General features: G+C 53.1%; 3 protein-coding genes across 8 annotated transcripts in view; 1 reads left to right on the top strand and 2 right to left on the bottom strand.

Moving 5' to 3' along the window:
- Positions 1-1,345, top strand: part of DSCAML1 (DS cell adhesion molecule like 1) — a 98,116-nt gene extending 96,771 nt beyond the window's left edge. For both annotated transcript variants that reach the window (XM_027699309.1, XM_027699308.1), the window contains exon 33: positions 455-1,345. In XM_027699309.1, coding sequence (XP_027555110.1) covers positions 455-909 — 455 coding nt within the window. In that variant the 3' untranslated portion in view covers positions 910-1,345. The remainder of the gene's footprint in view (positions 1-454) is intronic.
- A 2,313-nt stretch (positions 1,346-3,658) lies between these two features.
- Positions 3,659-8,511, bottom strand: LOC113975374. Of its 2 annotated transcripts, XM_027699317.1 has the most exons (4): positions 7,306-8,511; positions 6,874-6,984; positions 6,196-6,247; positions 3,659-4,720 (listed from the first exon to the last, which is right to left on the bottom strand). In XM_027699317.1, exons 1-4 carry the CDS (start codon positions 7,357-7,359, stop codon positions 4,599-4,601), a joined length of 339 nt encoding a protein of 112 aa, XP_027555118.1. In that variant the 5' UTR covers positions 7,360-8,511; the 3' UTR covers positions 3,659-4,598. The 2 variants fall into 2 exon arrangements, with proteins under 2 accessions (XP_027555118.1, XP_027555117.1); XM_027699316.1 differs by having other exon boundaries at positions 6,874-8,511.
- Positions 8,512-8,812: 301 nt separating this feature from the next.
- CEP164 (centrosomal protein 164) overlaps positions 8,813-23,126 on the bottom strand; it is a 31,555-nt gene continuing 17,241 nt past the window's right edge. For 2 of the 4 annotated variants that reach the window (XM_027699314.1, XM_027699312.1), the window contains 21 exons: positions 21,686-21,832; positions 19,850-20,065; positions 18,562-18,693; positions 18,177-18,393; positions 17,516-17,593; positions 17,140-17,271; positions 16,769-16,891; positions 16,538-16,681; positions 16,255-16,338; positions 15,813-15,881; positions 15,296-15,474; positions 14,824-14,950; positions 14,360-14,427; positions 13,991-14,198; positions 13,541-13,648; positions 12,781-12,895; positions 11,941-12,285; positions 11,683-11,749; positions 11,211-11,327; positions 10,321-10,411; positions 8,813-9,077 (listed from right to left, as the gene is read on the bottom strand). In XM_027699314.1, the coding sequence (XP_027555115.1) occupies positions 8,985-9,077; positions 10,321-10,411; positions 11,211-11,327; positions 11,683-11,749; positions 11,941-12,285; positions 12,781-12,895; positions 13,541-13,648; positions 13,991-14,198; positions 14,360-14,427; positions 14,824-14,950; positions 15,296-15,474; positions 15,813-15,881; positions 16,255-16,338; positions 16,538-16,681; positions 16,769-16,891; positions 17,140-17,271; positions 17,516-17,593; positions 18,177-18,393; positions 18,562-18,693; positions 19,850-20,065; positions 21,686-21,832 (2,860 nt within the window). In that variant the 3' untranslated portion in view covers positions 8,813-8,984. Of the gene's footprint in view, positions 9,078-10,302; positions 10,412-11,210; positions 11,328-11,682; positions 11,750-11,940; positions 12,286-12,780; positions 12,896-13,540; positions 13,649-13,990; positions 14,199-14,359; positions 14,428-14,823; positions 14,951-15,295; positions 15,475-15,812; positions 15,882-16,254; positions 16,339-16,537; positions 16,682-16,768; positions 16,892-17,139; positions 17,272-17,515; positions 17,594-18,176; positions 18,394-18,561; positions 18,694-19,849; positions 20,066-21,685; positions 21,833-23,126 lie in introns of all 4 variants that reach the window. The other 2 variants (XM_027699313.1, XM_027699315.1) reach the window with 2 other exon arrangements.

Raw genomic sequence — 23,126 nt, 5'->3', positions numbered from 1 at the left:
TCTGCCAGATTCTGCCAGATTCTGCCAGATTCTGCCAGATTCTGCCACTTTTTACCCCGGGCATTAGAATCTGACCAATTCTGTCATATTCTGACACTTTTTGACCCCGGGCATTAGAATCTGACCAATTCTGTCACATTCTAATACTTTCCTACTCTGTGCATTACAACAAGACCAATAGTGTCACATTCTAATACTTTATTACTCTGTACATTACAATATTAGCAATAGTGTTACATGATGACACAGTATAAGACATTGTATCCAACACTTCCCACTGGAGCTTGGCCGGTCCCATCCATCACGTTGCCCCGGTCAGGTCAATTTTGTGTTGCTGCCCCGCCGTGTTCCCTGTGACAGGACGTGTTCCCTGTGACAGGACACCATCACGCGCAGAGGGCGGTGGGCAGAGGGGTCACTGCAGAGCCTCACCCGCCTCCTCTTCCCCTGGCAGGTGACTACTGCAACCTCCCGCTGTACGTCAAGTCGGACGCGTTCTTCCGCAAGCCGGACGCGCACGAGCCGTGCCCGGTGGTGCCGCCGCGGGAGGCCTCCATCCGGAACCTCGCCCGGGCCTACCACGCGCAGGCCCGGCACATGACGCTGGAGCCCGGCGCCAAGCCCCTGGGGCTGCCTCCCCCGGCCTCGGCCGCAACCACCTTACCTCAGAGGACTCTCCCCATGCCCGGCACGACCGGCACCGCGGCCGCGCCCGCCGCCAGCGCCGCCCCGGCTCCCCCCGCCGCGGCTGAGCCCCCCGTCGCCGCCGCCGCCGCCGAGCCGCGGGTGCCCACGCACTCCAAAGTGGGGGGCTCCAGGGACTCGCTCCTAGAGATGAGCACGTCAGGGGTGGGCAGGTCTCAAAAACAGGGCGCCGGAGCCTACTCCAAGTCCTACACGCTGGTGTAGGGCCACGCGCCGGATGCTGCTCGTCTCCCTCCCACCCCCCCGACCCCGCGCCATTTATATTTAATTAACAAACTTGTACATAACGAACTCTTTTGTATAAAAATGAAGCTATTTTCTTCTTCTCCGAACAGAAAAAGAAACCAGGGCACAAAGAATTTGATGTTACAGATTTAAAAATATAATATATATGTAAACATATATATATATTTCACATCATTTTGAAAGGGGCACAAGGAAAGACTCAGCGACTTTTTTTTTTTTTTTTCTCTCCCTGATCTTGTCGGTGGTTTTAAAAAGGAACGTCTCCGAGACATTGCATGCTATTTTACTGTTCTGAAAACAGCAGGAGTTGCTTCAATTTGCAAATGCTTATGTGTTAATACCTTTTTCTATGAAAAAAAACCCAGCGCTGTGTGCAATAAAGGTTATGTTTATACGCGGGCGTTTGTTAAGTGAGCAGGGAATTAAGGCAGAGCAGGGCAGGAGGAGGGAGAGGCACAGCCCAGGGCAGCCAACATACAGAAATACTAAGACATGGGATTAAATATTAAGGAATACTAAGAAAAGGGATTAAATATTAAGGAATACTAAGGCACTTACCAACCTGCAGAGCCGTGGGGCAGGAGGAGGGTCAGGGATGGGAGCAGGGTCCTGAGTGGGACAGCCCAGCCACGGCCAGACTGTGCCACAGTACCAAGTAGAACTTCACCTTCCTGAGGAGCTTCTGGTGCTATTCGAGGTCTAAATAACTAACTGCACTTTCATTTCCTTATTTTCTGTAATTTATAAGCTCAAGTTTTCATCAGTTCTCCATCCATGCTTGTTACCCACTGGTTCCAGCTTTTTCCTTGCAGATTCACTTCCTATTTTAACTCAAACCAGCAGTTGGAGCATCTATACACAGGTTTGTACCATTCTATTTTTTTTTCCCTCTCTTTACAGGGTTTAATTCATCAGTTATAATCATGTGCTGCAGAGGTAATTTTTTCAATATCTCTTGATTATTTTTTTTAATGTAATACTCAAAGAAAAATTACATGGAAATACAGTGACTGGTGCTACTGGTGACATTACCTGCAGTCTCCACATGGAGCTGTCCCCTTCCCTGTTGGCACAGTGGTCAGCAGATCCTCCTTTGCCATCTGGTTCTTCCTAACTAAGGTAACTCCTGAAATCCTGCAGAGCTGGAAGCACCTCGGCAAGAGCCTGGCAGCTGTTCACCCCTGGGCTCGAGAAACAAGCTGTTAAGACAATTTCTTATGCCCATTTTTTATAGTTTTTGGCCATTATTCAGGTACAACTCGGAGCCAACCTCTGCCAAGGAGCATCTCGGATGGAGAGGGGCACCTTCCCCATCCAGGCTGGTGTGGAGGCATCAGGGATGATGCCCAAATGCCAGGGCTGCTATTTCCCCCCTCATGTTCTTGCACCAACCTCCTTATTGACCCCTGTACAGCTTTTCTATTAATTCAATTTTAACAGCTCTCTGGAGACAAAACCATGGTAAGTTTCCAACTTAGCATGAAGGAATACACAGATTTTGTACTGTGCTTATACAGAGAACACGAGCACAGCAGCTGAATGGGGTCAGTCAGGCAACCCACAGGTCCCCACAGCAACCTGTCCAAAGGCAGGTCTGTCCCACACTGGCCAGTGTTTGCCATCAACCAGGGGAAACCAGTCCTGCCCATTCTGTCTCTCCCCAAGAGCAGTGGAGAGTGGTGACCAGCAAACCAGAATTTCTCAAGCATTTTTGTAAGGATTTCAAAACCAGTTCAGAGCACATCAGAGACTTATAAACCTTTACATAGCACAGATTAAAGGAAAAAAAAAAAGGCAAGCGCCCAGCCCCATCTTAAAGCAGGGTCAGCACCAAGGCAGCACCTCCAAAAATGCCAATACCAGGCTCAGAATAGAAATAGAAGAGAAATTAGAATTAGAAATAGAAAAGGCAAGCGTGTTCAGCTGTAAGAGTAAGTAGATTAGCAAGATAAAAAGCAGGACAGATTAACAGAGATTAATAGGTCTTTATTGGAATTGGCTAGTACAGATTTCCTTCTACATCTTAGCAAGGATTCTCCCCCTTCCCTTCCCCAGCAGGCACAAGCCCTGGCCTTGCACAGTTTAACAGAGCCCAAGTTTCCAGCACTCACCCACGAGACCCCAACACCCCCCTGCTCCCAGTGAGCCCACTGCCCTTTGCCACAGCAGGATTTGCAGGAGAACAGTGAATTCAAGCCACACCAGCCACACCAACTCTGCCTTCAACAGCAAACAGACAAAAAGCCCTCAAGCTCAGAAATCCAGAGTTTCCTTTCAGGTCTGCTTTACCAGCTGCCTTGCACAGCATTCCAGGCAGAGCCCAGGTTACCTGCCACACACACCTCCTGGTGCCAGCCAGCCCAGACTGCCCCCAGCACCCCAGTGACCAACCCAGTGTCACCAGCCCTGCTCCAGAGGAGAGCCACGAGCACTGGATGCCACCACAGCCAAGCACAGGCAGAGTCCAGACACCCAACACCACCCCTCCCAAGCCAAAGGTAAGTAGGGGCAGCTGGGGACAGAGCCCTGGTAAGGAGGGCTGAGGGTGATTATGGCTGGAGAGGAAAACAAAGGGCTCTTGGGGCACAGCTCAGCAGCTCTGCACAGAAACCCCAACAACAGACCCAGCAAAGCAGCACTGGAGCCCACGCTCAGGGCTCTGAGCCAGCAGCCCCTCCATGCCCTGCTCCTTTCCCTGGATCCCCCAGTCCCCCCTCACCCCCCTGCTCACAGCAAATCTCCTGTTTCTCTGCTGGCCCAGAGCTCTGTGCTTTCATATTCCCTCTTTCAAGCTGCAAACAGCAGCACTCAGAAATAGAGACACTCAGACCCAAGACTCTCCTGGGGTCCTGTCCCTGCCTGACCAGGAGCAGGTCTCTGTTCAGCTTTGCTGCACCAAAACACCAGACCAAGGGGCTGGGTGGGCTCTAACCCAAACACCAGCGTTACCACAGGGCTGCCTCAGGAAGAAAAGCAGATTCAGCCTCAGGAGACAGAGTCCCACCCCACACCTGCTCTGGCACCCCAACCAGTTGTCCCCAAGAAAAGGTAAGATCAGCTCACAGCTCAGCTCCTGGGTTGCCTGCAGCACGTCCCCTCGGTGACATTCCCACTCCAGGCTGGCTCCTGGACACTGTGCTGGCACCTCTGCCAGCCATCCACCCACAGCAGAGGACAAAGGCAGTCGTTCCACCCAACTCCAGAGGCAGAGTGGAGGAGGCAGAGGCGCAGGGGAGGGGCAGTGCTGAGTGAAACAAGCCCCAGCTGGGCAGAGACCAGCCAGCACAACCACCTTCAGCTGTGCAGGGCCCCACTGCCACCCACACAGCTGCTGGGACTCACTCATCGTGGCCCAAGGGCTGGCCAAGGACAGGCCTGCAGCATCACCCCCTGTTCCAAGGCCCTCAACAGCCCCTCTCCAGCTGCACCCTGGCCCAGGAGGCAAATGCTGTCTGGGGAAGGACTGAGCAGGACAGAGAGCTCGCTCTGAGCAGCGACCAACACAAGGGCAGAGAACCTACAGCTGCACCAAGGGGGTGCAGGGGTAGGTTCAGGGGCAGGTTCACAGTCACCACAGCCCCAAATGTCTCTGGGGTACAGAACAGACAAACAGGAGGGACAGTGCAGGGCACGGGTGCCTGATGTATCTACTTCTTTTCCTGCTTCTGCTGCTGGTACCTCCTGAAGTGGGTCTGGATGGTGATGGCTGCCCTCTCCGAAGGGTCGCTGAAGAACTTGCTCTCCTTGCTGGCATCAGGGGTCACATCACCTGGGGGGACAACAGAGCACCACAGTGAGCACAGGCAGTGCCAGTGCCCTGAACAGGCTGCATAGAGCAGGGCAGGGCTCTGGCATCCCCACCACAGGGTCAGTGGCCTCCCCAGGTTCCCAGACAGGACATCTTTCCTCGGTGGGGAAGTCAAAGAGGCTGGAGAATTCAGTGTGAAACCACAACTCCTCTGGCTCACAGAGACACCTCCAGGGCACAGGGAGCAGGGAACAAGAGGCAAAGTAAAGCCCAGCCTCCCTGGCAGCACTAAGCCCTCTATTTACACAGCTCCACTCCCCAAAGACAGCAGCTTCCCCACGTTTAATCACCACGTATGATGCTCACTTACTTTCGCACACACAAATAAGATTAGAAAAAAAGCCCGGCACTGTACAGCAATAAAGCTCTCATGCTGACAAATGGGAGCCCTCCCCACTCCTGCTTAATGTGGCATTAGGGAAGTATTGTGAAATTCAACAGGAACTGCATCAAAGCCACTCAGCAGTGCTCCTCTAAGCCAGTGTGTCACTGCTAAGCACCCCCCGAACAGCCATCAGGAATCCTGGGGCCAGATGCTGCTGTATAAACTCACTGCTGTCACCTGAACCCATTTCCCTTCACAGCCTAAAAGAAATTGCCAAGTAAAAAGATAAATAAGAGAAGTCCACGTTGGGAAGGGGTTCCCTCCTGCCCTGCTTAACAAGACACAGCATCAGCTGTAAATCCTGCACAGTGCACAGGTCCAAGGGCAGAGGCTGAGGACCATGGGGCGGGTACTGCAGTGCCTGGCAGGAGGAGCCCTGGCTCTGCCCAGAGCTCCACAGGAAACACTCCTGCCCAAGGAGCTCAGCCACTGTCTGCCCGGGGACCTGCACCCACTGCAGGGCAGTGAGACCCCCAAAGCAGTGACCAGAGCCCCTGGGCCATCCAGGAGGGATGTCACAGCAGCAGCACCCCCAGCCCCCACTGCCCCTTATCCGATTGGCACCAAGAATAGAACTGCTCAAAATCCTCTTTGCTGAGCCCTTGGCTTCAGCAGAGGGGCAGAGCCTGGGAGACCAGAGCAAGGAGGAAAGGGGGCTGAATTCCAGGAGGGTTTACCAGAACAAGGAGAAGAGGAAGAGGGGCTGTTTTGTGGGATAGTGTGAGTTCCCCCTCAGTGTGACCCCATGGGGAGTCAGTGAGGCAGGTTTCACAGGAAGAGGGAAGAAGGGATTTGCACAGCCACACATGTACTGTTAAATATTCAGTTATGCATCCCTGGGACCTTCACTGGCTGATACTACACACATTAACAAATATCTCACCATTAAATATCATTTAATAATGTCACAGGGACAGATTTTTGGAAGCAGAAAGACAGCAAGAAGGATGCAGGTGCTGCTCTCCTGCTGCATCCACAGTCCCAGCCCTGAGCTTCCCCCATTACCTGGCCTGTTTTTTTTTTAATGCTTCTCTGCCTGCCCCATACTCACCTTTGTCTCCAGAAAGTGAGTAGACGCTGTTGTGCCGAGAGCTCCTGCCTCTCTAGAAAGGTAGAGAAGAAAACTAAGAGTTAGTTGTATCCCAGGCAGAGGCAGTGAGGACAGTCCCTTTCAGGCCAGCTGGGAATCTCTGAAAGGGACAGGACCAGCCCCACCAAGCTTTCCACTGTCCATTCCCTTTGGGAAACTGGAACATGATTACTGTTGTTCCCTTAAAGAGCACTGATTAATTAATCTACATTTGTGAAAAGACCTCCAAGGAGAGGCAGGAAGGAATTTTGTATCCAGACTCAGAGCTGTGAAATGTGCCAGTACACCTTGGAATGGATGTTGGCACAGATTATCCTCACTGGATCTGCATTTCAAACCAGCAAGGAGACAGGCTTGCTGGGTTTGCTTTCCCCATTCCAGCCCCTACACTGTGAACCTGCAGCTCCTGGGATGCCAGATCTGCTGGGGGATATTTCCATTCCTAAAAATAAGCTTGAATTTGCCTACAAATACCTCTCCTGCATTTTTCATCTTATCCCACCTCCTGACATCACCTTATTTTCCGTCTTTCGGGGGGAAAGAGGAAAAAAACCTCTCCCCCTTGCCCACGCCTTCTGCTCTGCAGCAGGCAGTGCCACCCCCCGAGGCAGCTGCCCTGGTGGTGCCCCCAGCCCTCACCTCGCTGTCCCGGCTGGTTCGGCGGCTCTGGGACACGCACTGGATCTGCCAGGGCAGGGGCTGGTACACCAGGTAAGGCAGGGGCTCCTCACGGAACAGGTTGGTCTCCAGCTGCACACACAAAAGGGTTTGCAGGAGGTAAGGGGACAGCAGAGAAAAGGGGAAGAGCAACAGAAATTGCTGCTCCTCCACGCGCATCACCAGCGACCAGAACCCTTCCTGGCACCACCCTGATGAGCAGCTCATCGGGAGGTCGTGGGGCTGCAGAGCCCACGGGGCTCCCAAACCTCCCAGCCAGGGTTTGAGCAGGCACAGAAGGCCGTTCCCACCAGGATTAAGTGGAGACCACTGCCTCCTCTCCCTGTCCCCAGGGAGAGCAGCCCTAGACAGGGGAGAAATAAAAGGGAAGCAATAAATGCCAGCTGGACTCACCTGTCTGACCACCCTCACCACAAAGAACAGCGCTGTCATCAGGGTGCCCAGCATGGCCGGGGTGTCCAGGGGCTCCCTCTGTCCTGGGAAGGCACAGCTCTGGGAGCAGAGCACGGTGATGTCCGAGCAGCCAGGGACTGAAATGTCCCTCCTTGGGCGGGCAGAGGCCAAGCCCTTAATGAGCTTATGGCTCGAGCTCCTCCTGGTGAAGTAATTGAGCTCTGCCCTTTTAACTTCTAATCGCCGGGTTTCTCCAGCAGACACTCCGCTGGCATTCCAGGAAAAGCAAATCCCCTTCTCCACGTACACAGGCAGGGCAGTGAGCACGGACACACACGCACAGCCCAGCCCCAGGCTGGGCTCAGATCACAGCAAAACCCCCACACCAGGAGGCTCTCACAGCCCAGACAGGACTTGGGATGTCTCAGAGCTGCCCTGTGCTCTTTGCAGGAACTGGGGCAAGTCAAGGCTTGGTGGTGGTCAGTTTTCTTTTTAAGGACAAAACTATCAGCCTCCACTTCTGCATGACCAGCTGATCCACACACTGTGCCTCACCAGTCCTCCAGCTCCCAGGGGTGGCTGGTAGGAAGCCACGAGGGGACAGGAACAAGCCATGGGAAGAGAGAAGAACATCACCAATCCTCCCTAATTCCTAGGGAGAGCATTACTCAGCAATCCCACCACAGGATCCCAGAAGCACCCAGTGCACTGCTGGGGGAATTCCTGGCTGCTCCCAAATACGTGGGAAATCAGCAGCCTCAGCCAATCTCCAGTTACACAATTTTAACAGATCCCAAGGTGCCAGAGAGAAGCTCCAGCACAACACCTTGTCTTGGTCTTGTAGTTTTGGTTTTTAGCTTTTTCTGTCCCTGCATTTGCTACCCCGACCAGATGGTTAAAAGAATAATGGTAATAAGGCCACGATGAGCTGGAGTGGTCTTGGAAACTGCCAGAAATGACCTTGACAAGACAAAATATGAGACTGCCCAGAGACAAGCAAGGGAAAGATGTGAGAGGCATGTACAGCTGGATACCCAGAGCTACAACAAAACAGAGCTACAACCACCACCATCACACAAAACAGGCTCATGTTGATTTAATTTTGTACAAAACCAGATACAGCTGCTATCCCAGGTTTTAACAGGAAAAAGGAACATGTTTCAAACAGAGTTATTGTTAAAAAAAACTGGCATTTCTCTGCAGCATTAATCCATGCTTCTCCCAACACACAGAGTGGACTCAGTGATAATGGCTTTGGCCACAGTGAGCCAGAACCATGGAGTGCCTTCTAAAACATCTGACTGGAAGGATTGCCATGTTTCCCCCAGTATCCAGGAAACTAAGAGCAAAATCCCTACAGACAGGGGTTGGTGCAATCCGACAGCAGATGGGAAACCCGTGTTTTGATCCCTCCCTTCCTAGAGAGGACTAAGGCTGGCTGAGTAATTACAAAAATTCTAAGAAAATCAGCAAAAAAAAAAAAGTAAAATAAAATATACAGACATTCTTAAGAGTTTTAAAATTATGTTCATCAAAAATATATTTCTATTTGCATGTAAACATCCCCCTGCCATGCTCACGGCGTGTGCCAGCACACACCACCCAGGAGCAGAGCAGGAGGGGGCTGTGCATCATCACCCACCCAAGGAGCACACACAGCACGGGGGGTGAGGGGCATCTCAGGAGAAATGGCTTTGAAGATCATTTTTCACAGATGGGATCCCTTGAAGTGCAGGCGTCCTCACCAGGCAAAATGGCAAGTGGCTCGGCATCTTTTTAGGGCATAAAATATTTAGAGTCAGCTTGGAGAAAATACTGACAAACAGACAACCAAACACCACGTTCCTGCTCAGCAGCACGAAATCCTGACCCCTCCCCACCAAGCAGAGCAGCACCATCTGCCCCCTCCCAGCTCGTGCATCCCAGGGGTTGGGATACACTCTGGACACGGCCTTTCCCAAGGAACACAACTGCAGCCACCCAGTGAGCAAAGCCACGAGCCACCATCTCCAGGGGCTGCTCACCCCCACCCCTCAGCCAGCTTCCCAACCTTCAGAGCCCGTCCCACAACCCTCCTCTGCCAGGATCCCTGTGGAGCTGCTGCAGGAGCAGCCAGGCCAGGCTCAGGCTGGATGCCCAGGGCTCCCCAGCCCTGTCCAGGGAAGCAGAGCCCAGCTGCTAAGCTGAGCCCTGGATCCCTCTCCCAGGGCATGGAAGGACGCAGGTGGGGCTCTGTCTCGACATTCACAGCAGACTGAGCTCCTCAGCAGTGCCTGCACCAGCAGACACTCCTCACATTCCCCTGCCATCCCTGCTCCCGTTGGCACATCCATGGCACAGGAACAGAGCTCCCACAGCTGCCTGGCTGAGCAGCTCTGGCCAGTCTGGCACAGAGAGGAGCAGGGGGACTGCTTGTCCAGCGCTGCCATGGAGAGCCACTCCTGGCTCAGTTCCTGTTGCTTCCACCCCAAACAAGCAGAACATTCCCCAAGAGCCAGAATCTGTCATTCCCTGATTTTGTCCCCAGACTCTGCACCATTCCACTGCTCCTTCTCCCCGCTCACACGTGCCACAGCCCAGCTGACACGGCCCACCTGCCAGGGAGCATTTGCTGGGCATCGGTGCAGGCTCATTTCCTGACACATTTCCTCCAGCACAGTCTCAGCTGGATTCAAATCCTCCCCCTTGACCAGTTACTCAAAGTCCTCCATGATTCACAGCTCTGCCTCACCACTGCTAGAATACTAATGAGGGAAATGTTGATTTATCGAAGCCCTGATATGTCACCGCTGGATTAAACAGTCTATAAAGTATATTTGGACACATTACAGGATTAGAAGAATCCACCTGGGAAGTTTGCTTCCTCCTTCCTCCACTCTCTTGCAAAGAGACTTGTTTTCAAGGACACACAGACACAGCAGTGGTGGCTGGGTGGGCATCACTGAGACCCAGCACACCACAGGGAGACCCCCACCATCTCTCCAGAAAAAATCCCACCTTTTAGTAGTGGTACACCTTAATTTGCCTGTTTTCATCCATGCCCAGCTGGACGAGGCTGGGGCTGGCGCTGCTGGTCGGGGGCTTCTGTGCACGTGGGGAGAGAGGTCTGGCAGTCGGGTGAAGGAAAAGCCTGGCTTAGAGCAGGAATTAGCACAGCTGAGCACAGCCAGACAGGGCAGGTACTGAGGTACAGAGCCAGCCTTGTGCACACATGCTGAATTTAGCCTGCTGCATCCCAGTCAAATGGAATTAAAGGGGGATTAGGGAATTCAGAGGTGCACCGGGCTCAGGACAGCACAGAGGCCCCAGGGATTTGCTGCTTATCAGCGAACACTGGAAGAGACACCAACGTACCACACAGCCTGGAAACATCCCTGCTAACAGCACAGAGAGGTCTTGCCCTCTGGATCCAACCTCATGCTGCAAGATGCCTTGAAATGGAGCTGGAGAAGAGCTCCAGGGGGAGCCCAGCCCTTGTGGCCACCCCCATGTGCCAGGTCCACCTGTCTCCAGGTGCCCTCACTTCATCCTGGGCTGCTCAGCAGGGCCTGCCCATGGTAGACCCCCTTCTTCCCCACCACCTCCTCCACTCTAAAAAATGTGAACCAAACAGTGCAAATTCTCACATTACCAGCTCTAACTGCTCCTTTAAGGCAGAGCAGTGTCCCTAAAGAGCATCACAAGCAGGGAGAGGAAGGGAGGAGAATTCCTCAGTCAGGTACAGCTCAAGGAGCAGCAAACAGGTTGCTCATGCTCTAACTGCTGAACACCACATTCCTCTGCAGAACCAGACACCAAAGTAAAAATTGCTGTTCAATGCTTTGGTGCTCCCAATTCACTCACCTCCTCCTGCCTGTTGCAGGGAGCAGGAACACAATTAAAGGCCAGACCCAGGCAAAGGATACGCTTTTGAGTCCTTCCTGAAGCTTTTCAGCCACTTCTTGTTGCTCTCGATCATTCCTTCGATGTTCATCTTCCCCGGCTCACGGAACCTGGAATGCTGGAACTGCCGGATTTGTTCACTGGGGAAGGTGAGAGAGAGTGAGAGGGTGGGTGGGAAAAAGAGGTCTGGGCAGAACAGATGAGAAAGTGATGGGTTGTTACAGAAGGAGCCACTGTTACCAAAAAGCCACCTTCTCACCTGAGCATGTGGCAGTGAACAGCTAATATTATTTTTAATATGTAATTTGTTATTATTATTTTCAATATGTCATGGCTAGGCTTCGAGAACAAAGATTTGGGATTTTTAATATGTAACATGTTGTTATTAACATGTAATTTACAATTTGTTATCTACTTGCTATGTATGTGATCCAATAATCATCCCAGAGAAATGACAGCAGCACAGTGGAACATCTCAAGGAATAAGACCCTTACTCTGCAGGTATGTATCCCAGCTTGTTGTCCTGAGGCTTGCGGTTCCCACTGAGCAATGGGATCCCATCTGGAAAACAGACATTAAATACAGACTTCACCAAAATCAACATTCCTTATCCCATTAGCACCCTTCCTATCAGCAGCTCCAGTGCATCTGCCCTTCCAGCATTGGAAGGGTGAGGCAGCCAGAACTTGCAGGGCTGAGAAATCAAAAGCTGAAGGCAAGGAAGAAGAACAGAATAAGGACAGGAGACTCACCTGGGAAATACCTGTGCCATTTCTCTGCCAGCATGTTGTCCACTGACCGCCCTGAGATGGAGACACCAGAGTTCATCCCACTGTTCCAGGCCCACCTGTCGGTGGGAGACACCCTGGAAATATCCCCCAGGGAGCTGCCTGCCTGCAGGCCTGCCAGGGAGGAATATGTGGACAGAGGGATGCCATCACGGGCTGTTGAGGCGAAGAGAGGAGTGTGGTGATGGCTCAGGGAGTCCAGGACCCCCAGGACCCCATTCAGCTCGCTGGTGATACACTGCAGAGAGTCCCTCAAGCGCTGGATCTTGTCCAGCTGGGGGACAGGCCATAAATCCGTCCTCAAATCAACTGAAGAAAGAGAGGAGAAAAAAGGGGTCGCAGGCAAGTGTTAATGAAAGCAGCCTTTGTGCAAGCAACCCAACCCTCCTGCCCCTCCTCAACTCCAGCTACAGGCAACTGCAGGCCAACCAAAAGCACATGCAGCAGAGAGGGAATTGCCTCTCCTGCCCTGGATGTGAGGAAGGGGAAACCCAGACTCCTGCAGAAGAGCAATACAGCTCTGCAGCAGCAGAGGGAAGAGCTGCAACCAGATTTTATAATGCACAGAGATTTCAAGGGCAAGTTCGTGCACAGTCTCCATCCCTCTTATCTGCCACCACAGGCAGGAAACAAGTTTTTCCAATCAAGTTTCATGCACAGAGCAGTCTCAACCATGGGGACCAGACCTGCCTTAGACACCACTGAGCATAAGTGAGAACATCACCAGAGAGGTGAGAGGCAAAGCCAGAACAGGTCTAGAGCCTCACAGGTGGGCACAGCACACCGAGCCAGGCAGGCACTTACATTTAGGCTGACACAGTTCTCCAATGGATGCGCTCTCTGTGTCCTCTGAGTCGCTCAGATCAAAAGTCACCACCTTCTTGCATGCAGCACTCTTCAGTGTATCCTCATCTGAGAGCTGCTCAGGAGGAAAACAAAGCAACAAAACCTGCTGTATCATCCCCGAAACAAAAAAGCTGCTGGAAATCTGCCTACAGCTTGTCTACTCAGTCAGGCACAGGTCAAGTGAAGGCAAACTCATCTTCAGTCCCTGACAGCAAAAACTGAACATCAGGAGACTGCTCAGGCTCTGGAAGTGTGAGAGGCCAAATCCAAAAGCCCTGTGAACTGGCCCTTCTAGACAGGAGTCAACGTGTTTTGTGCTTTAAATAAGCCTCAGAACTCTTGCAGGGCTGGGTTCCCTCTTTGCACCATCCAAAGTCTGTGCTCTTGCATCTGCTGCTGCCCTGCCCAAGGCCACGTGGTCCCAGGCAGAGCCAAAGACATTCCAAGGCTTGCCATGATCAGGAGAGCAGACTCCATCCCAGACCTTGTTTTCTCTAGGCTCTTTTCCAGGCTGCTCTCTGCAGCCACACACTCAACAGTCTCCTGTGATCTCACAGAAAGTGTTTCAAAATCCAGCTCTGCTGGCAAACTCCAGTCTCTGGCCACCAGCTAAAGGGACCACCAGCCCCTCAGGGCCTCCAGCCTGGGGGAGGAGGCCAAGAGCTCTGGGCAGGGGGAATGCAGCTGGGAAGACCCTGGGAGTGATGCTGGTGTTCACCTCCTCCAGCAGTGAAGACTCCAGCTGGCTGAGCTTCTCCTCCTTCTTCTGCAGCAGCACCTGCCCTTTCTGCATGGCCGACTTCATCTTGTCCAAGTGCTTTGCCTCCTGCAGGGGATCAAGAGCCAGGCGAGGAGGGAAATTAAACCAGAATGACAGGAAATGATCTGTGTCAGCAGTCAGGGTGACTTTCATTATCTCAATCTGCTCAGCACAGGAAATGATGATGCTGGAGTGAAACTGCCCCCGAGTCCTCGAGAGCTCGGGAAGTGGTGTGGACAGAGAGCAGAGCACGTGGCTCAAAGCCCAAGGAAAAGAAGGTTTTACTCCCAAACCCCACTTCCAACAGGGTCACCACACCTGTAGAGCCAGGAATTGATCCCAGGGCTGTGGGATTGTTTGTGCAGCCACAGCATCCACCCCCTGTGCAGGAGCTCAGGGCTCACTCACCTCCTCCAGGTTCTGGCGCATGCCCTCCAGGAGCTGGGAGCTGTGGGGATCCTGCAGTGCCTCCTGGGCCTTCTGCAGGTCCTGGCGCCACTGCACCCTCGCAGCCTTCAGCGCCGAGTGCCTCTTCCTCATGGAGCGGGTCTGGTGCAGCAGGAATTCCTTGGCATTCCGGAGGGAGGCCCCTTCTGCAGAGATGTAGCTCCGGACACTGGAGCAGAGAGGCAGGTGTGAGTCCTGTGCCCTCCTGCATGCCCCACACAGCACCTCCCAAAAACCAGGCTGTCAGTGCACCGTGTGTAAATCCAAGCTAAAGCATTTGCTTGGAAAAGCAGAGCGAAAAGAAAGGATTTCTGGCACGTGGATACTCACGGATCACACTGGAAGTCGCTCTCCTCGTGGCTCTGAGAGGCTGGGGAAGCAGTTTCTCTGGATGAGTGCTGAGGAGGTAAAGCATTTCAGAAATTAAGAAATATGTATGGGAAACAGAACTCCAGGGCTCCTGTAAGAATTCAATTAGGAGAGAAAACTTGGAATGACACCACCATGGTACTGCCCAGATCCAAAAACAGTGCCTGGGATGTTCTTCATGTGATTTTTTGAAGGTGAGACAGACATTTCCATTCCAACTCAAGCCCTGCTTTTGACTCCAGTATCCCACACTCCTCTCCACCCACTAATAACAGATAGAAATCAGCAAATACTACTGAACACAGTGGCAAAGAGAAATGCATCCCCTCAAATGATTTCACACAGAAGGAACAAAAGTTGGGATTTTCAAGAGAGTTACAGCCTCAGATCTCACAAAGCAAACACCTTCAGTCTGCTTTACTCACAGCTTGAGTACTTTCCCTCAGGTCTTCAATCCGGAGCTCAGCTTGCTTTCTTGGAGACTCCACACTCTCTTCTGCCTCCAGTTCTTTCAGAGTGTCCTGCTTGCTCCTGACTGCTTCCTCCAGCTCACTGCCACAGGAAAGGCAACAGTGGAGGCACTTGATTAGCCTGCAGTCCATCCTGGCTGCAGTGGTGTCCAGATTCCAGGAGGGAAAGGGCCACAGGTGTGTGAGACAGCACCAGAGTTAGTTCTGTGCCAATCATAACCCCTGGCTGGGCAGGGAAACTGCTTCCCACCCTTCCCCAGCAGCTCAGCCACCTCAGGAAAGTCTCTGCATTTCAGTGCCCCTCTCACAGCACCTCACTAACCACACAAGGCAGGTGTGGAGGAGACAAACAAACCTGAGGAGCAGAGGTAAAGGAGCAAATTCCCACCCTGAGCTACTGACAGGGTGGGAAACTGCTCCTACACACCCGATGCGCTTCTGCAGCCTCTGGCTCCGGGTCTGCAGCAGGTCCACCTGGGCCTCCAGCTCAGCCTTCTGGTCCTGCAGCTCCTGCAGAGACTTCCTGAGCTGCCGGACGGACTCGAGGAGGCTGCCGTGCTCCCTCCTGCTCTCCTCCAGGCGCAGCTGAGAGGTCAAAGCAGCTTCCTGGAAGAAAACAAAAAAAAATCCCTCGTGGTCGTTTCCCCAAACCCAAAATAAGAGGCACACACACCACACTGGGGTTATGGCTCACAGGGGTCCAGAGCTGCACACACACACACACACACCAGTCCTGGAAAAGCAGGACTGTCTCTTTTCTTTGGGAAACAGCTCGGAGTTAATCCACCTCCCAGCAGGATGGCACTCCAGACTGGGGCAGGGAGGGATTTTCAGCCTCACAGTTTAGAAGTAATGGTTTCTTTTTTTTTAAAGCCACAGTTTCAGCGTGGTGCCCTCAGCCCCAGCAGCAGCACAGCCCCTGTCCAGAGCTCAGGCATACATACATCCCTTTCCAGCTGTGTCCTCCTGTCCTCATCCAGCAGCTGCTGCCTTTTCCTTCGCAGGTCCTCCTCCTGGGCACAGGTCAGAAAGCAGGTGAGTGTCAGAGCCAGGAGACTGAGCACCACCTCAAGGACAGACCTCAGACCCAAGTTTCAAAACACCCAAGGACTGTTGTCAGATTTGCTTCATGATCCCTCTGCCCCTCTCACAGTCACTCACTATCCCCCAAAGCGCTGAGCAAACCCACAGCTCAGGCTTTCACTGCAAACACCAGCCCTGAGGCTGCACCACCAGGAATGCTTAGCCCTGTGATGGAAGCTGTACCTGCAACTGGGACAGCAGCAGAAGCCCTGGCTGAGCATTTCTGACCAGTTCCCCACGAGGAAGCAGCCAAAGGACTGGCACAGGTAAGGGAACCCCTGTGAGCCCACCAGGCCGACTCACCTGGCTGAGGAGCTGCTCTGATCTGGCCTGGAGGCTCTTTGCACGTATTTCAAGCTCGTTCTCCGCATCCTGGATTTTTCTTTCCTGCACGGAGACACTGAGTTAAAGAGAGAATGGTACAAATTCCTCCCTCCCCTGGCAGAGCTCTGCCACAGGGGGAACAACACGGGCTGGGAAGCATGACCTCTTAGTTATGTCAGCCCCCCTGGGCTGTGGAGGGCAGCAGGGGCACGAGGTGTGGGGTACCCTGGGCACCCCCAAGCAGCAGAGGGGTGCCCCTCACCTTCTCCCTGTGCCTGTGCTTCAGGTCAGTGAGCCTCCCCTCCAGCTCCTCCTGCAGAGCCTTCACCTGGGCGTTGTGGGACTGCCAGAGCTGCAGGGTCTCGCTCTGCACCCTCTCCAGCAGCTCTGACCTCCGCCTGCGCTCCTGAGGGGGGTGAGGAAGGGCCCTCAGTGCAGCACAGGGCTCTCCACGAGTGAACAGACACAGGGGACACTCTCTGGAGAGCGGTACCTCCTCCTCAAACTGCTCCTTAATCCGGGCTAAGGCCTCCCGGTGCTCCTGTCTCATCCTCTCCATCCTCCTCTCGTGGTCTCTTTCCACCTCCTGCCGTTTCTCGCCCATGAGCTCGCTGAGCTGCGGGGATGAAAGGGGAAGATGTTCCCTTTGAACGACAGCATTGCATGACAAGAGCCCCCCACGATTCCACCTCCCATGTGAGCCCAAGGATTGAAATCCAGAGTGTGATCAGGAGAGCACAAAGGCTTCACCCCAGTGAGGTGAGATATCCTCTCCCCTAAGGCACCACTGTCAGCCCTGGGCAGGGGACCTGGGCTCTCAGACCTCACCACACCCCTCGGGAGAGGACGTGGGTGAACACTCACCTCCCGCTCGTACTCCTTCACTTGGAAGGCTTTTTGCTGCACTTTCTGATCCGCTCTCTGCAGGTCTTCACGCAGCTGAGCCTCCTGGCTGCTCCGTGCCTCTGCCAGCCGGGTTTGCAGGCTGGAAATGACCTGCCATGAAAGCCACCCACGGAGACTCGTCACCCTTCCGACAGGCTCCATTCAGTGCCCTCCTACAGGGAGCCCCGTGTGTGCAGTCTCACCACCCCCTGCCTGGAGCACGGCCAAATGCTGAGCCAGACCAGAACCACGGCGAGGAAGTAGAAAAAAAAATTAATGCCGCCTTCCCTGGTCACCTTTGGCGACAGTGTGAGGAAAAACCCAGCAATTTACATACTAAGGACACTGTCTTTACCTCATGATGCTTCTCTTCTGCTGCAGACTTCAGCTGCTGGAGTTCACCTGCAAACTGCTCCTCCAGCTCCTCTACTGCCTATGGAAACACGAGCAGAACAGTCTGGGGACAGGATGCATTTGCAATTAAATTCTATGCATAAGCATCAAAAAGAACAATGGTAACCCCCTTCCAAACTGGATCACGTACAAGGTGCCTTTACTCTCTCTGTGCTTTCCCCCTCCCAGGGGATTTCGATGGATCTCAATCATGCTGTGCTCGAAAAACTGGAAACTGCCCCATTCAAGGACTCCCCACGTCCCTGGAGGACTAAAGCTGTACCCAAAGTGGTGTTTGGAGCTGATAAAGTGGTTTCATTTAGTTCTGATCTGATAACAGAGCTCGGTTTAGCTTAGCAAGACACACAACTATCCTGCTCTTGTCTTCAAATTCAACATGGCTATTTAAATAATTGTTAGTTAATCACCATTGTAATAACAATTGGGGGAGTTCTCCCCTCCTCAGTGTGCCTCTAACAGCCCACTTGGCACCTTCCCTTTGTGCTTTAAGTGCGTCATAAACACACAGGTGCGATTTAAATCCCAACGTTTCAGCATTGCAAGGCAAGCCAGGTCAGCAGGAACAGCTCGGGGCTGACCCCGGTTTGTAACAAAGATCTCACCTTCTTCTTCTCCCTGTCTAACCTCTCCCTGACCTCGCTCAGGAACTGTTCCTTCTCTCGTTCCAGCTCCCTGATCTCTTTCTGCTGGGCTTCCTCCATTTCCAGCTTCATTTCCTCCAAGGCAAGCTGCTGCTTCCTCTCCAGGCTCTCCTTCTCCATCAGCTGCTGGGATTCCCACTCTTCCCTTAGTTTCTGCAGCGTGGCCTCCTGCTCTGCCCTGGCAGGTTTGTAACAAGGACACAGAAGTCAGGATTCAGTCCTGCCCAGTCAGGGCAGGGAAACAGCTCCAAACCTCCACTCTGAGCAGCTGCTGGTGGCGTGCAAGATCCTCCCCTCCCAGCCCAGCACAGTTTGTGTCCCCGGGGATGGCAGCAGAACTTCTCACCTCATCCTCTCCTCCTCTGCCTCGGTCTCTGAGGCGATCTTGGCTCTCAGCTTCACCAGTCTCTCAGCTCCTTCCTCTCTGACACGCAACTCTTCCTCCTCAGAAACCTTTGCCAAATCTTCTTCTGGAGCCCTGGGAGATGAGCAGCCAGAAAGAAAAGGAAAAAAGGTTCAGGAGGTTTTAATATCTTCCAGTCACCTCCCCAGGGGCCATAGCTCAGCTGCTGCTCCCACTTGGCTGTACCTGCCCAAATTATGCTCCCTCAGGGCTCCAGATCTTTCACTTCCCCCACACCTGCAGGACCTGCTGCTGGCACAGGAGATGCAGCCCCAGCATCAAACCTGAGCAGTGTGGTTTTAAAACATGCCATATAATCACAGGCTGCACTTGGTTTGGGGATTTTTTTGCAGGTAAATGAAATCAACTCTCATTAAATGGATGCAGGCTCCCAGGCAAGGCACCTGGATGCATTAGTACATCTGGAAGCTCCATATTTCCACATGACACCTTTTACTACACGTTTTCCCCTTCAGGGGCAATTTCTGCATCTTCCTTCACACCCAGACTGCACCCCCAGGACATCTCATGGCAAGATGCTGTTTCTGGTTGCTCAGCGTGCTAAGAACATAAGTATCAAGTCCACCAAAATAATACACAAGCCTCGAGAGAAAAATTCCCCCAGGGAAAGGACACAGCTCCCAGTGTTGCCCTCAGACCCTGGGTTTCACACAGCCAGCCCTTCTGCCCTGTTCCTGGAAGCCTTGTTTGGAAGTCCCCCTGTAAAACATGCAGCATCAGAGCTCCAGACAGACCCTCTGGGGTAACCTCATCTCCTCTAACGCTCCCATTTCCAGTCCTGTTACGACCATTTAGCCCAGGATTTGAACATCTGCCAGGTGGCAAAGCTCCAAGCACTGAACTGGAAACTTCTCCCAGGTTAAACATCAGAGACAAGTTCCAAAGGCTGCGTGTGCACGGAATCAGAGCTCATCTCACAGGAGGTGGGAAGATGCTCTCCTGCCAGTGTTGGAGAGCTCTTTCCTGAGGCTGCCTGTGCTCTGACAGCAGGGCACTGGCCATCCCAAGGTGTGCAGACCCTCATGCACAGGACTGTCTGAGGCCCACACTCCTCCTCCTCCCTGAGAACCTTGATCCTGCTCCCTTCCCACACCTCTGGGAAGCAGCACCACTTCCAAGGTGGTGGCTACCACAGCACAGGTCTGTGACCAGCAGCAATGAAATCCCAGCTTGGAAAGGCTCAGGGGAGGTGGAGTAAAAAAGGAAGTACCTGAGGGATTTTTCTTTTTGCTGATCAAGCTTCTCTGCTTCCTCCTCCTCCTGCCTTGTCTCCTCCTGGAATTGCTGAATTTTCTCCTCCTTTGCTTGAAATAAATGAATTTCCTCTTGCTCAAGCTCTGTCTCCACATTTTTGACTATTTCCTCCAGGGATTCTTCTGTAGGCTGGTTCAAGGATTGCTGGTGCTTGATTTCCTCCTCAGGTTGCCTACCAAAGAGAGGAAGGTCCTTTGGCAAAAGGGTGACAGAAAACGGAGTAACACAAAAGGAACAGCAACATCCCCCCCAAAGAGTATCAAAAAAAACCCCAAAAATCTCAGAACCCCTTACTCCAGAAGCCTCACTCAGGCCCACCACTGGTGGATCATCAGCTCTGACTGATAAATGACACCCAGCCCCAGCAGCACTCCTGAATAACTCGGATTTTGGCCCACCAGAGCTCACCTTGTGAGGGCAATCCTAGATCATGAAGGATCTCTAGTAGCTGCAAAGCCCTGGCCAGGCTGGCAGGCACAGGAGCAGATGCCATCAGCACCTGCTTCCAGCCCAGGGACTGGTGCTTCTGGTGGACAAGGTATTTCTCTGCAATTGCGACCTGAAGTGTGCTGGGAGTTTGCCAACTCCAGGCAACAGAAAGCCCCCAGCACTCCAAAAATTCAAACCCAGTCTGGTTCTAATTAGGTTTTTTTTTGAGACAGACAGCAGCAAAATTATAAGGTCTGAGAGAGGCTGAAGGGGAAGGAGGGGAAAATTGAGATTAGTGTATGAAGAAAAATATTCATTCTTTGCTAGTGCAAGCTGGAGCAGGAAGGTCTCACTGTGCTGTGAGACTGCCAGCATAAGGCAGAGTGACTTCTGTTCTGCCAGGAATCAAGGAAATAACAGCCCCAGTTATAGAGCCTCGAGTCAGAAGAGAAAAGGTCACTTGTGCAGCCATTAGCAAAGAGAACAAGACAGGAAGGTAGTGGGGTTCTGCAAAAATCCTGCTTCACTGGTGCTCCCCATAATGCCACCTGCACCAGGTGTCCTTTATCAGGCTGCTCTGCAGAGCAATTCAGCCACTTCCACCTTTTTAATCATGTTCTTCCTTTTGCCCCAGTTCCTGCTCCAAAGGAGATCCAGCACACACGGGTTTGCACAGCACCACAATTCCCAGCGGAACGGGGGAGACACTGCACAGGCCTCCACAGCACAGATCCTTCTCCCCCACCTTGTCCCAGGAGACACTGCCTAATTTTTCCAGTTGCATCTGCTGATGTGTCATCTGACACAGAGTGCAGAGTCAGCACAATCACAGGGACTGAGCTCCTCTATCACAGAGGAGCTGCAGCTACGGATCCACAAACACCATCGGAATCGCAGCAACAGAAGGGTGGTTCAGGCAGGAGCTCTGACCTCAGTGTTTCATTATTTCAATGCTGTTCCTGGTGGCTGTAAAATTGGGGTGACTGGCTGGGTTTTTGCTGTCCCCCCCACCTCAGCACCACTCAGCAAGTTCTGTGGGAAAGCCTTTCTCAGGGATGGCGGCACTCGCGGCCTCGCCGGCGACACCGGCACAGAGGAGGCTCTCCCAAAGAGAGAGCTCCTTCTCACCCAGAGTCCTGAGCCACAGACCCCCGGGGCTGAGCTGCTGTTCTGGCCCCCCCCAGCACAGACTGCTCACTTGGCACCCTCACAGCAGCACAGCAGCTGGGATGTGCACGGGGAGCTGTGCCGTGCCCACCAAACCACAGCTCCCGCTCACACGCGAGCCCAGTCAGCACAGGGGGGGACAAAAGGACACAAGCTGTCACAACCACAACACCAGCGACTGAAACGAAGCCCTTACGTGTCCCGTGGGGCAGACAGCTCCTCTGGATCCACCAGGCTGGCCAGAGATCCCTCCTCCCGCTCCGGGGCCGCCGCCTCCTCCCCATCAGGGTTCTCTAAACCCAAACACTCCTCTGGTGTCTCACAAGCACCGAGATCCCTCTCGCTTTTGCAGCACAAAAAGAGGGGACAGAAGGCCACGTTAGCTCAGCTCAGTCTAGTGGTTGCTGCAGGTGGACAAGGCAGGGAACAATGGGACATGCAGGTGACAGAGGTGGCACCAAGCCACGGCTGCCAACAGGACACAAACATCCAACACGGGGCTGCCAAAGCCACAGGGAAGCTCCAGGTCATTCCCACCACCTCATAGCAGACTAACAGGCAGCTGAGGATGTAACAGGTGCCAGTCTCAAAATGCTGGATGCCTTCCCTGGGTTATCCCCTCCTTTCCAGGTTCTTGGAGAACGTCCCCAAGGTACATCAGCCCTATCAGCAACACTCACACTGCTGTCCAAATTACAGATGGAAGTGTTGGCAGGCACGTTTGTATCTACAGTCCTACTTCATCTGGGAAGTACAGAAAGGAGAGACAAGGCAAGCACAAGCAGCTTTACAGGCAGAGAGGAGGAGAGGATGCTCAGCTGGCAAGCAGGTATCAAGTGATAAAGAGAATTCCTGCAGGCAGAACACGTTTTTGGGGACCCTCACACAAACAGCTCCTCCAGGAACAAGGCTGCAAATCCCATGTCACTCAGCCAATCATTAAGATGGGCTGCAGTTTCTTCTGCTCACAAGTTTTCCTGGCACAGGCAACAGCTCCTTGGTTCCCAGAGCCCTGGAGAACATGTAACTCTGCGTGGAGGCCAAGAGCTTTGACACAACTCATCTGTAAATGCCACACTGCAGCTCTCCAAGGAGGAGGGGCTCGAGGGAGCAGGGAGCTCACTGCTTAGCACAGTTTTAAACAAATCACCACAAACAGGCTGAAAACAGCTCTGCTGGACAGCTCAGTCCTCACAGTAACTGAGGGTCTGGAAGCCAGCATTCCTCTTGGGGCAACAGCTGGTGAGCTGTTCACATATCAGGATATAAAACAGCTTAATGCTGACACCTGGGCCAGGTCACCTCTGTGGTGGCCTAGAGAGAACTGTTCACATCAGAGCTGGACTATCCTGGCACCACAAAAAGGTGCCAGGCTGGCCCTGAGAGCCCTCAGGTACAGGCTCTGCCCAGGGGAGAGCTGGCAGCCCAGCAGGACCAGTGCTGAAACCAAGGGCTGACCCAGAACAGTCATCAGGCAACAGCCAATGACCACATCCTCCCTGATTCAACAGCACAGGGCCCAGCACAGTGTGAACAGGTTCAGACCCTCCTGGCAAGAGCGTGACTTTTGGAGCTTTCTAGAGCAGTCAGGGAGCTGTAAGGGAGACAGAGGAGCTGTAAGGGAGACAGAGGAGCTG

This window comes from Neopelma chrysocephalum, unplaced genomic scaffold (assembly GCF_003984885.1).
Source record: "Neopelma chrysocephalum unplaced genomic scaffold, ASM398488v2 Primary Assembly neopelma1_138, whole genome shotgun sequence".
Classification (NCBI taxonomy): Eukaryota; Metazoa; Chordata; class Aves; order Passeriformes; family Pipridae; genus Neopelma; species Neopelma chrysocephalum.
Note: the sequence above shows the minus strand (reverse complement) of the source record. Positions and strands in the feature narration are given on the sequence as shown.